This window comes from Oncorhynchus keta, unplaced genomic scaffold (genome assembly GCF_023373465.1).
Source record: "Oncorhynchus keta strain PuntledgeMale-10-30-2019 unplaced genomic scaffold, Oket_V2 Un_scaffold_6055_pilon_pilon, whole genome shotgun sequence".
NCBI classification, from domain to species: Eukaryota; Metazoa; Chordata; class Actinopteri; order Salmoniformes; family Salmonidae; genus Oncorhynchus; species Oncorhynchus keta.
Genome location: NW_026290974.1, coordinates 256,948 through 271,097, shown reverse-complemented (window position 1 = coordinate 271,097; position 14,150 = coordinate 256,948). Strand labels below are relative to the sequence as shown.

Genomic DNA, 14,150 nt, shown 5'->3' with positions numbered 1-14,150 from the left:
AGATACTGTAGATATAGGTAGATACTGTAGATATAGGTAGATACTGTAGATACTGTAGATATAGGTAGATACTGTAGATATAGGTAGATACTGTAGATATAGGTAGATACTGTAGATACTGTAGATATAGTAGATATAGGTAGATATAGTAGATATAGTAGATATAGTAGATACTGTAGATACTGTAGATACTGTAGATATAGTAGATATAGGTAGATACTGTAGATACTGTAGATACTGTAGATATGGGTAGATACTGTAGATATAGGTAGATACTGTAGATACTGTAGATACTGTAGATATGTAGATACTGTAGATATAGGTAGATACTGTAGATATGGGTAGATACTGTAGATATAGGTAGATACTGTAGATATGGGTAGATACTGTAGATATAGGTAGATACTGTAGATACTGTAGATATAGTAGATATAGTAGATACTGTAGATATAGGTAGATACTGTAGATACTGTAGATATAGGTAGATACTGTAGATATGGGTAGATACTGTAGATATAGGTAGATACTGTAGATATGGTAGATACTGTAGATATGGGTAGATACTGTAGATATGGTAGATACTGTAGATATAGTAGATACTGTAAATATAGGAGATATGGGTAGATACAGTAGATATAGGTAGATACTGTAGATATGGTAGATACTGTAGATATGGGTAGATACTGTAGATATGGTAGATACTGTAGATATGGGTAGATACTGTAGATATAGGTAGATACTGTAGATATGGGTAGATACTGTAGATATAGGTAGATACTGTAGATATGGTAGATACTGTAGATATGGGTAGATACTGTAGATATGGTAGATACTGTAGATATAGGAGATATGGGTAGATACAGTAGATACTGTAGATATGGGTAGATACTGTAGATATAGTAGATACTGTAGATATAGTAGATACTGTAGATATAGTAGATACTGTAGATATGGGTAGATACTGTAGATATAGGTAGATACTGTAGATATAGTAGATACTGTAGATATAGGAGATATGGGTAGATACAGTAGATGTAGTAGATATGGGTAGATATAGTAGATACTGTAGATATAGGTAGATACTGTAGATATAGGAGATACTGTAGATATAGGAGATATGGGTAGATACAGTAGATGTAGTAGATATGGGTAGATATAGTAGATACTGTAGATATGGGTAGATACTGTAGATATAGGTAGATACTGTAGATATAGGTAGATACTGTAGATATAGTAGATATGGGTAGATACTGTAGATACTGTAGATATAGGTAGATATAGTAGATACTGTAGATATGGGTAGATACTGTAGATATAGGTAGATACTGTAGATATAGTAGATATAGGTAGATACTGTAGATATAGTAGATACTATAGATATAGCTAGATACTGTAGATACAGTAGATACTGTAGATATAGTAGATACTGTAGATATAGGTAGATACTGTAGATATAGTAGATACTGTAGATATAGGTAGATACTGTAGATATAGTAGATACTGTAGATATAGCTAGATACTGTAGATATAGGTAGATACTGTAGATATAGTAGATATGGATAGATATAGGTAGATATACTGTAGATATGGGTAGATATAGGTAGATACTGTAGATACTGTAGATATGGATAGATACAGTAGATATAGGTAGATACTGTAGATATGGGTAGATACTGTAGATACAGGAGATATGGGTAGATACTGTAGATATGGGTAGATATAGGTAGATATAGGTAGATACTGTAGATATAGGTAGATACTGTAGATACAGGAGATATGGGTAGATACTGTAGATATGGGTAGATATAGGTAGATACTGTAGATATAGGTAGATACTGTAGATACAGGTAGATACTGTAGATATGGGTAGATACTGTAGATATAGGTAGATACTGTAGATATGGGTAGATACTGTAGATATAGTAGATGTAGGTAGATACTGTAGATATAGGTAGATACTGTAGATATGGGTAGATACTGTAGATATAGGTAGATACTGTAGATATGGGTAGATACTGTAGATATAGGTAGATACTGTAGATATAGTAGATACTGTAGATATAGTAGATATAGTAGATACTGTAGATATAGGTAGATACTGTAGATACTGTAGATATAGGTAGATACTGTAGATATAGGTAGATACTGTAGATACTGTAGATATAGGTAGATACTGTAGATACTGTAGATATAGGTAGATACTGTAGATATAGGTAGATACTGTAGATACTGTAGATATAGGTAGATACTGTAGATATAGGTAGATACTGTAGATATAGGTAGATACTGTAGATACTGTAGATATAGTAGATACTGTAGATACTGTAGATATAGTAGATATGGGTAGATACTGTAGATACTGTAGATATAGTAGATACTGTAGATATAGTAGATATAGGTAGATACTGTAGATACTGTAGATATAGTAGATATAGTAGATACTGTAGATATGGGTAGATACTGTAGATATAGGTAGATACTGTAGATACAGGTAGATACTGTAGATACTGTAGATATAGTAGATATGGGTAGATACTGTAGATATAGGTAGATACTGTAGATATAGTAGATATAGGTAGATACTGTAGATATAGGTAGATACTGTAGATATGGGTAGATACTGTAGATATAGGTAGATACTGTAGATATGGGTAGATACTGTAGATATAGGTAGATACTGTAGATACTGTAGATATAGTAGATATAGTAGATACTGTAGATATAGGTAGATACTGTAGATACTGTAGATATAGGTAGATACTGTAGATATTGTAGATATGGTAGATACTGTAGATATAGGTAGATACTGTAGATATAGGTAGATACTGTAGATATAGGTAGATACTGTAGATATGGGTAGATACTGTAGATATAGGTAGATACTGTAGATATAGTAGATACTGTAGATACTGTAGATACTGTAGATATAGGTAGATACTGTAGATATGGTAGATACTGTAGATATGGGTAGATACTGTAGATATGGTAGATACTGTAGATATAGTAGATACTGTAGATATAGGAGATATGGGTAGATACAGTAGATACTGTAGATATGGGTAGATACTGTAGATATAGGTAGATACTGTAGATATAGGTAGATACTGTAGATATAGGTAGATACTGTAGATATAGTAGATACTGTAGATATAGGAGATATGGGTAGATACAGTAGATGTAGTAGATATGGGTAGATATAGTAGATACTGTAGATATAGGTAGATACTGTAGATATAGGAGATATGGGTAGATACAGTAGATGTAGTAGATATAGTAGATACTGTAGATATGGGTAGATACTGTAGATATAGGTAGATACTGTAGATATAGGTAGATACTGTAGATATAGTAGATATGGGTAGATACTGTAGATACTGTAGATATAGGTAGATATAGTAGATACTGTAGATATGGGTAGATACTGTAGATATAGGTAGATACTGTAGATATAGTAGATATAGGTAGATACTGTAGATATAGTAGATACTATAGATATAGCTAGATACTGTAGATACAGTAGATGCTGTAGATATAGTAGATACTGTAGATATAGGTAGATACTGTAGATATAGTAGATACTGTAGATATAGGTAGATACTGTAGATATAGTAGATACTGTAGATATAGCTAGATACTGTAGATATAGGTAGATACTGTAGATATAGTAGATATGGATAGATATAGGTAGATATACTGTAGATATGGGTAGATATAGGTAGATACTGTAGATACTGTAGATATGGATAGATACAGTAGATATAGGTAGATACTGTAGATATGGGTAGATACTGTAGATACAGGAGATATGGGTAGATACTGTAGATATGGGTAGATATAGGTAGATATAGGTAGATACTGTAGATATAGGTAGATACTGTAGATACAGGAGATATGGGTAGATACTGTAGATATGGGTAGATATAGGTAGATACAGTAGATATAGGTAGATACTGTAGATATAGGTAGATACTGTAGATACAGGTAGATACTGTAGATACTGTAGATATAGGTAGATACTGTAGATACTGTAGATATAGGTAGATACTGTAGATACTGTAGATATAGGTAGATACTGTAGATATAGGTAGATACTGTAGATACTGTAGATATAGGTAGATACTGTAGATATGGGTAGATACTGTAGATACTGTAGATATAGTAGATACTGTAGATATAGTAGATATAGTAGATACTGTAGATACTGTAGATACTGTAGATATGGGTAGATACTGTAGATATAGGTAGATACTGTAGATACAGGTAGATACTGTAGATATAGTAGATATGGGTAGATACTGTAGATATAGGTAGATACTGTAGATATAGTAGATATAGGTAGATACTGTAGATATAGGTAGATACTGTAGATATGGGTAGATACTGTAGATATAGGTAGATACTGTAGATATGGGTAGATACTGTAGATATAGGTAGATACTGTAGATACTGTAGATATAGTAGATACTGTAGATATAGTAGATATAGTAGATACTGTAGATATAGGTAGATACTGTAGATACTGTAGATATAGGTAGATACTGTAGATATGGGTAGATACTGTAGATATAGGTAGATACTGTAGATATAGGTAGATACTGTAGATATGGGTAGATACTGTAGATATAGGTAGATACTGTAGATATGGGTAGATACTGTAGATATAGGTAGATACTGTAGATATGGGTAGATACTGTAGATACTGTAGATATAGTAGATACTGTAGATATAGGTAGATACTGTAGATACTGTAGATATAGGTAGATACTGTAGATATGGGTAGATACTGTAGATATAGGTAGATACTGTAGATACTGTAGATATAGTAGATATAGTAGATACTGTAGATATAGGTAGATACTGTAGATACTGTAGATATAGTAGATATAGTAGATACTGTAGATATAGGTAGATACTGTAGATATAGTAGATATAGTAGATACTGTAGATACTGTAGATATAGGTAGATACTGTAGATACAGGTAGATACTGTAGATACTGTAGATATAGTAGATATGGGTAGATACTGTAGATACTGTAGATATTGTAGATATAGGTAGATATAGTAGATATAGTAGATATAGTAGATACTGTAGATACTGTAGATATGGGTAGATACTGTAGATATAGTAGATATAGTAGATATAGATAGATACTGTAGATATAGTAGATATAGTAGATACTGTAGATATAGGTAGATACTGTAGATATAGGTAGATACTGTAGATATGGGTAGATACTGTAGATATAGTAGATATAGTAGATACTGTAGATATAGGTAGATACTGTAGATATAGTAGATACTGTAGATATGGGTAGATACTGTAGATACTGTAGATATAGTAGATATAGGTAGATATAGTAGATATAGTAGATACTGTAGATATAGGTAGATACTGTAGATACTGTAGATATAGGTAGATACTGTAGATATGGGTAGATACAGGAGATATGGGTAGATACTGTAGATATGGGTAGATATAGGTAGATACAGTAGATATAGGTAGATACTGTAGATATGGGTAGATACTGTAGATATGGGTAGATACAGGAGATATGGGTAGATACTGTAGATATGGGTAGATATAGGTAGATACAGTAGATATAGGTAGATACTGTAGATATAGTAGATATAGGTAGATACTGTAGATACTGTAGATATAGGTAGATACTGTAGATATGGGTAGATACTGTAGATACTGTAGATATAGGTAGATACTGTAGATATGGGTAGATACTGTAGATATGGGTAGATACTGTAGATACAGGAGATATGGGTAGATACTGTAGATATGGGTAGATATAGGTAGATACAGTAGATATAGGTAGATACTGTAGATATAGGTAGATACAGTAGATATGGGTAGATACTGTAGATATGGGTAGATACTGTAGATACTGTAGATATAGGTAGATACAGTAGATATGGGTAGATACTGTAGATACTGTAGATATGGGTAGATATAGGTAGATTTTGGTAGCTACAGTAGATATATATTAGATACAGTATGTATAGGTAGATACTGGGTAGATATGGGTAGATACTAATATAATAATAATAATATATGCCATTTAGCTGACGCTTTTATCCAAAGCGACTTACAGTCATGTGTGCATACATTCTACGTATGGGTGGTCCCGGGAATCGAACCCACTACCCTGGCGTTACAAGCGCCATGCTCTACCAACTGAGCCACAGAAGGACCACGAAGATACTGTAGATATAGGTAGATACTGTAGATATAGGTAGATACTGTAGATATAGGTAGATACTGTAGATACTGTAGATATAGGTAGATACTGTAGATATAGGTAGATACTGTAGATATAGGTAGATATAGGTAGATACTGTAGATATGGGTAGATACTGTAGATACGGTAGATATAGTAGATATAGGTAGATACTGTAGATATGGGTAGATACTGTAGATACTGTAGATATAGAAGATACTGTAGATACTGTAGATATGGGTAGATACTGTAGATATGGGTAGATACTGTAGATATGGGTAGATATAGGTAGATACTGTAGATATGGGTAGATACAGTAGATATAGGTAGATACTGTAGATATGGGTAGATACAGTAGATATAGGTAGTTACTGTAGATATGGGTAGATACTGTAGATATGGGTAGATATAGGTAGATTTTGGTAGCTACAGTAGATATATATTAGATACAGTATGTATAGGTAGATACTGGGTAGATACTGTAGATATAGTAGATACAGTAAATATGGTGTGACACAGACAACAACACAGAGTTACACATGGAATAAACAAACATACAGTCAATAATACAATAGAGAATGTACAGTGTGTGCAAATGAAGTAGGATACGGGGGTGTGTCAATAAATAGGTCATAGTTGCGAAATTATTGCAGTATGGCAAATTAAACACGGGGGTGATAGATGTGCAGAAGATGAAGTAGCGGTACTGGGCTGCAAAGGAGCTAAATAAATAACAGTAAGGGGATGTGGAAGTTGGATGGGATATTTACAGATGGGCAGTGTACAGGTACAGTGATCTGTGAGCTGCTCTGACAGCTTAAAGCTAGTGAGGGAGATATGAGTCTCCAGCTTCAGTGATTTTTGCAGTTTGTTCCAGTCATTGGCAGCAGAGAACTGGAAGGAAAGGCAGCCAAAGGAGGAATTGGCTTTGAGTACAGGAGGGGGCTGAGAACACACCCCTGTGGGGCCCCCGTGTATATAACAACCAGATTAATTATTTGAAAAATGAATCAGCAGATTATATGTAATCTTTTTTAAATCTACAGTTGGAAGTGAATTTAATAGGCACACTTATCCTATAGATTGTGAGTAGGCCTATATGTCTCCCACTGTAATCTTCTCTTTGTGCCAGACCAGGTTCAAACGCCTTCCGTTTCATTTTTCTATATTTATTTCGATGTATTTTTTACAGCTCTAGGGTTATTAATTCGAGGTCGACCGATTATGATTTTTCAACGCCAATACCGATTATTGGAGGACGAAAAAAGCCGATACCGATTTGTCTGCCAATTTTTAAAATGTATTTGTAATAATGACAATTACAACAATACTGAATGAACACTTATTTTAACTTAATATGATACATCAATAAAATCAATTTAGCCTCAAATAAATAATGAAACATGTTAAATTTGTTTTAAATAATGCAAAAACAAAGTGTTGGAGAAGAAAGTAAAAGTGCAATATGTGCCATGTAAGAAAGCTAACGTTTCAGTTCCTTGTTCAGAACATGAGAACATATGAAAGCTGGTGGTTCCTTTTAACATGAGTCTTCAATATTCCCAGGTAAGAAGTTTTAGGTTGTAGTTATTATAGGAATTATAGGACTATTACTCTCTATTCCATTTGTATTTCATATACCTTTGACTATTGGATGTTCTTATAGGCACTTTAGTATTGCCAGTGTAACAGTATAGCTTCCGTCCCTTTCCTTGCTCCTCCCTGGGCTGGAACCAGGAACACAACGACAACAGCCACCCTCGAAGCAGCGTTACCCATGCAGAGCAAGGGGAACAACTACTAGAAGGCTCAGAGCGAGTGATGTTTGAAATGCTATTAGCGCGCACCCCGCTAACTAGCTAGCCATTTCACATCACATCGTTACACCAGCCTCATCTCGGGAGTTGAAAGGCTTTAAGTCATAAACTGGAACGGTTTTCTAGGTGTGAAGGAGAGTCGGACCAAAATGCAGCGTGTAGATTGCGATCCATGTTTAATGAACAACGTAAACACGAATTAACACAAACACTACAAAACAAAGAACGTAAATAACGAAACGAAAACCGAAACAGCCTATACTTGTGTCAACTAACACAGCGACAGGAACAAAGGCACTAAGGACAATCACCCACAACAAATTCAAAGAATATGGCTGCCTAAATATGGTTCCCAATCAGAGACAACGAAACACCTGCCTCTGATTGAGAACCACTCCAGACAGCCATAGACTTTGCTAGATACACCACTAAGCTACAATACCAATACCAACACCAAAACCCCAAGACAAAACACACCACAATACAAAAACCCCATGCCACACCCTGGCCTGACCCAATACATGAAGATAAACACAAAATACTTCGACCAGGGCGTGACAGAAACAGCAGAGCTGCTGGCAAAACGCACAAAATTGCTGTTTGAATGAATGCTTATGAGCCTGCTGGTGCCTACCACCGCTCAGTCAGACTGCTCTATCAAATCATAGACTTAATTATAACATAATAACACACAGAAATGCGAGGTTAATATAGTCAAATCCGGAAACTATCATCTCGAAAACAAGACATTTATTCTTTCAGTGAAATACAGAACCATTTGGTTCGGGTGGCATCCATCAGTCTAAATATTCCTGTGACATTGCACAACCTTCAATGTTATGTCATAATTATGTAAAATTCTGGCAAATTAGTTCGCAATGAGCCAGGCGGCCCAAACTGCTGCATATACCCTGACTCTGCGTGCAATGAACGCAAGAGAAGTGACACAATTTCACCTGGTTAATATTGCCTGCAAAACTGGTTTAAAAATATATACTTCCGTGTATTGATTTTAAGAAAGGCATTGATGTTTATGATTAGGTACACGTTGGAGCAATGACAGTCCTTTTTCGCGAATGCGCACTGCATCGATTAAACGCTAGATAAACTAGTAATATCATCAACCATGTGTAGTTATAACTAGTGATTATGATTGATTAAGTTTAATGCTAGCTAGCAACTTACCTTGGCTTCTTACTGCATTCGCGTAACAGGTGGGCTCCTCGTGAGCCCGGTGGTTAGAGTGCTGGACTAGTTAACCGTAAGGTTGCAAGATTGAATCCCTGAGCTGACAAGGTAAAAATCTGTCATTCTGACCCCTGAACAAGGCAGTTAACCCACCGTTCCTAGGCCGTCATTGAAAATAAGAATGTGTTCTTAATTGACTTGCCTAGTTAAATAAAGATTAAATAAAGGTGTAAAAATATAAATATATTTTTGTCAAAATCGGTGTCCAAAATGACCGATTTCCGATTGTCTTGAAAACTTGATATCGTCCCTAATTAATCGTCCCTAATTAATCGGCGCTAATTAATCGGCCGACCTCTATTATTAATACTGCTTGGATAACCTCATCTACTCTTATGTATTGATCTATGTTTTATTATACTGGCACTGAACTATCAGCAGCATACCGCCCTGCATACCACTGCTGGCTGGCTTCTGAAGCTAAGCAGGGTTGGTCCTGGTCAGCAGCATACCACCCTGCATACCACTGCTGGCTTGCTTCTGAAGCTAAGCAGGGTTGGTCCTGGTCAGCAGCATACCACCCTGCATACCACTGCTGGCTTGCTTCTGAAGCTAAGCAGGGTTGGTCCTGGTCAGCAGCATACCACCCTGCATACCACTGCTGGCTGGCTTCTGAAGCTAAGCAGGGTTGGTCCTGGTCAGCAGCATACCACCCTGCATACCACTGCTGGCTTGCTTCTGAAGCTAAGCAGGGTTGGTCCTGGTCAGCAGCATACCACCCTGCATACCACTGCTGGCTTGCTTCTGAAGCTAAGCAGGGTTGGTCCTGGTCAGCAGCATACCACCCTGCATACCACTGCTGGCTTGCTTCTGAAGCTAAGCAGGGTTGGTCCTGGTCAGCAGCATACCACCCTGCATACCACTGCTGGCTTGCTTCTGAAGCTAAGCAGGGTTGGTCCTGGTCAGCAGCATACCACCCTGCATACCACTGCTGGCTTGCTTCTGAAGCTAAGCAGGGTTGGTCCTGGTCAGCAGCATACCACCCTGCATAACACTGCTGGCTTGCTTCTGAAGCTAAGCAGGGTTGGTCCTGGTCAGCAGCATACCACCCTGCATACCACTGCTGGCTTGCTTCTGGTCAGCAGCATACCACCCTGCATACCACTCCTGGCTTGCTTCTGAAGCTAAGCAGGGTTGGTCCTGGTCAGTCCCTGGATGGGAGACCAGATGCTGCTGGAAGTGGTGTTGGAGGGCCAGTAGGAGGCACTCTTTCTCTGGTCTAAATAATATCCCAATGCCCCAGGGCAGTGAGGGGTCATTGCTGTGTGGGGTGCTGTCTTTTGGATGGGACGTTAAACAGGTGTCCTGACACTGGTCATTAAAGATCCCATGGCACTTATCATAAGAGTAGGGGTGTTAACCCCGGTGTCCTGGCTAAATTCCCAAATCTGGCCCTCAAACCATTATGGTCACCTATTCATCCCCTGCTTCTAACTGGCTCATCCACCCTCCTCTCCCCTGTAACTATTCCCCGGGTCGTTGCTGTAAATGAGAACGTGTTCTCAGTCAACTGACCTGGTAAAACAAATCATCATTGTAATGTTTGTTTGTGTTAGTTAAATCTGTAAGGGATGGGTTGTCAACTGGTGATTAGACAGAAAAAATCAAATGTAGTTCTTTCACACACACAAACAATGTTTATCAGGCATCTGAAAATCCCCTGTTCTAAAGCATGTCAAAACTAAATAATATGAACAGCTGCAGATGTTTCTGTATAATCTCTAGAAATGTGCTTCAATAGATGAACCAAGAATGAGCAACTTGGTATGTGTGTCTGTTTGTCCCTTCCAGGTGAAGTCTGTCTGTCTGTCTGTCTGTCTGTCTGTCTGTCTGTCTGTCTGTCTGTCTGTCTGTCTGTCTGTCTGTCTGTCTGTCTGTCTGTCTGTCTGTCTGTCTGTCTGTCTGTCTGTCTGTCTGTCTGTCTGTCTGTCTGTCTGTCTGTCTGTCTGTCTGTCTGTCTGTCTGTCTGTCTGTCTGTCTGTCTGTCTGTCCCTGTCCCTCCCAGGTGAACCCTGTCTGTCTCTGTCTAACTGTCTGTTTGTCCCTCCCAGGTGAACCCAGACTACAACAACACATTTGTGTTTGAGAATGACTTCCCAGCCCTGCAGCCTAATGCTCCTGACCCAGGATATAACCAACATCCACTGTTCCAGTCTAAAGCAGCCAGGGGCGTCTGGTGAGGAAAACATTGATATTATTTATCTCCAATCATCTTGGTGTTAATAACAACTCAGACAAGACAAATATAACTTATAATGTTTCTTTAAACACCTCTTGGGAGGCAAATTGAAGACAACATTATTCCTGCTTTAGTTTCTAATCAGCTATGACCACTAGATGGCGACGCTGTCTAAAGAATCTAAGACCAGACCTTGAGGATCTCAAAGCTGAGGATATATTGACATGTAGCCCAGACACAAGGTGCCTACCTACTGCCAGCAGTTTAACATGCTGAATTATTAAAGAAACTACAAGGCCTTTTCACACTGCATTCTCTGAGCCCAGGACTTTTTTTTACCCTGTTTTCTCCCCAATTTCATGGTATCCTATTGGTATTTACAGTTTTGTCTCATCGCTGCAACTCCCTTACGAACTCGGGAGAGACGAAGGTCGAGAGCCATGCGTCTTCCGCAACCCAACCAAGCCGCACTGCTTCTTGACACGATGCCCACTTAACCCGGAAGCCAGCCGCACCAATGTGTCGGAGGCAACACCATGCACCTGGCCATCGTGTCCGCGTGCGCCCGGTCCGCCACAAGAGTTACTAGTGCGTGACAAGGGCATCCCTGCCGGCCAAACCCTCCCCTAACCCGGACACTGGGCCAATTGTGCACCGCCCCATGGGTCTCCTGGACATGGCCGATTACGGCAGAGCCTGGACTCGAACCCAGAGTCTCTAGTGGCACAGATAGAGACCACTGCGCCACTCGGGAGGTCCTAGGGTAGAATATTTTATATTATGGTATGTATGGTAGGCTATTTTATGTTATTTAGGGTAGGGTTGGTAGGGTAGATAATGTATGTTATGGTAGAGTAGCGTAGGGTTGGTAGGGTAGGATATTTTATATTATGGTAGGGTATAATATTTTATGTTAAGGTAGGGTTGGTAGAGTAAGATATTTTATGTTAGGGTAGGGTAATGAAGCTGCCAGTTGAGGACTGCCTAGAAGGCCAGCATCCCGGAATCGCCTCTTCACTATTGACATTGAGACTGGTGTTTTGTGGGTACTATTTAATGAAGCTACCAGTTGAGGTAATGTGAGGCGTTTGTTTCTCAAACTAGACACTCTAATGTACTTGTCTTGACACTCTAATGTACTTGCAACTGCACAGTTAACTAGTCCAACGCTCTAACCATTGCACTCCACGAGTAGCCTGCCTGTTGCACAAATGCAGTAGAAGCCAAGGTAAATTGCTAGCTAGCATTAAACTTATCTTATAAAAAACAATCAATCATAATCAATCATAATCACTAGTTATAACTACTAAACCAGTTTTGCAGGCAATATTAACCAGGTGAAATTGTGTCACTTCTCTTGCGTTCATTGCACGCAGAGTCAGGGTTTATGCAACAGTTTGGGCTTCCTGGCTCATTGCGAACTAATTTGCCTGAATTTTATGTAATTATGACATACATTGAAGGTTGTGCAATGTAACAGGAATATTTAGACTGATGGATGCCACCCGTTAGATAAAATACAGAACTGTTCTGTAATTCACTGAAATAATAAACGTTTTGTTTTCGAAATGATAGTTTCCGGATTCGATCATATTAATGACCAAAGGCTCGTATTTCTGTGTGTTATTATGTTATAATTAAGTCTGATTTGATAGAGCAGTCTGACTGAGCAGCAGCAGGCCCGTAATCATTCATTCAAACAGCACTTTATTGCGTTTTGCCAGCAGCTCTTCGTAAGCACAGCGCTGTTTAAGACTTCAAGCCTATCAGCCTAATGGCTGGTGTAACCAATGTGAAATGGCTAGCTAGTTAGCTGGGTGTGCGCTAATACTGTTTCAAACGTCACTCGCTTTTAGATTTGGAGTAGTTATTCCCCTTGCGCTGCAAGGGCAGCGGCTTTTGTGGGGCGATGGGTAAAGATGCTTCGAGTGTGTTCCACTGTTCCTAGGCCGTCATTGAAAATAAGAATTTGTTTGTAACTGACTTGCCTAGTTAAATAAAGGTAAAATAAATATCTATCTATCTGCCTGCCTACCTACCTACATATATACATAGTGTTGAAGTCTGAAGATAGGTTGGAGTCATTACTTAGGTAGGAGTCATTAAAACTCTTTTTTCAACCACTCCACAAATTTCTTGTTAACAAACTATAGTTTTGCCAAATCGGTTAGGACATCTACTTTGTGCATGACACAAGTAATTCTTACATCAATTGTTTACAGACAGATTATTTCACTTATAAGTCACTGTGTCACAATTCCAGTGGGTAAGAGGTTTACATACATTATGTTACTCCTACCCCCTACTTTTTCGAACATTCTGTTAAAAATCGCACAACATTTCAGCACCCTGCTACTCATGCCAGGAATATAGTATATGCATATGATTAGTATGTGTGGATAGAAAACACTCAGACGTTTATAAAACTGGTTAAATCACGGCTGTGACTATAACAGAACGTGCGTTTCATCGGAAAGTGCAGGAAAATCTGATCACTGAAAATGGGAAAATATATCCATGCGCCACTTCAACCAATTGTTAAACGTGAACCACATTAAATGGGGCCGAGGTTGCAATACCTACAGCTTCCACACGATGTCTAGAGTCTTGTCATTTGCCTACTATTTGTTTCTTGGTCAAGCAGACACAAGGCAGCGCAGTTCTTCCGGTCTCCGACC

The 14,150-nt window shown here is 38.1% G+C and overlaps 1 protein-coding gene across 1 annotated transcript in view; it reads left to right on the top strand.

Annotated features, from left to right (window-relative positions):
• Positions 1–14,150, top strand: part of galt (galactose-1-phosphate uridylyltransferase) — a 189,401-nt gene that overhangs the window by 3,561 nt on the left and 171,690 nt on the right. The window contains exon 3 of the mRNA XM_052517206.1: positions 11,345–11,469. Coding sequence (XP_052373166.1) covers positions 11,345–11,469 — 125 coding nt within the window. The remainder of the gene's footprint in view (positions 1–11,344; positions 11,470–14,150) is intronic.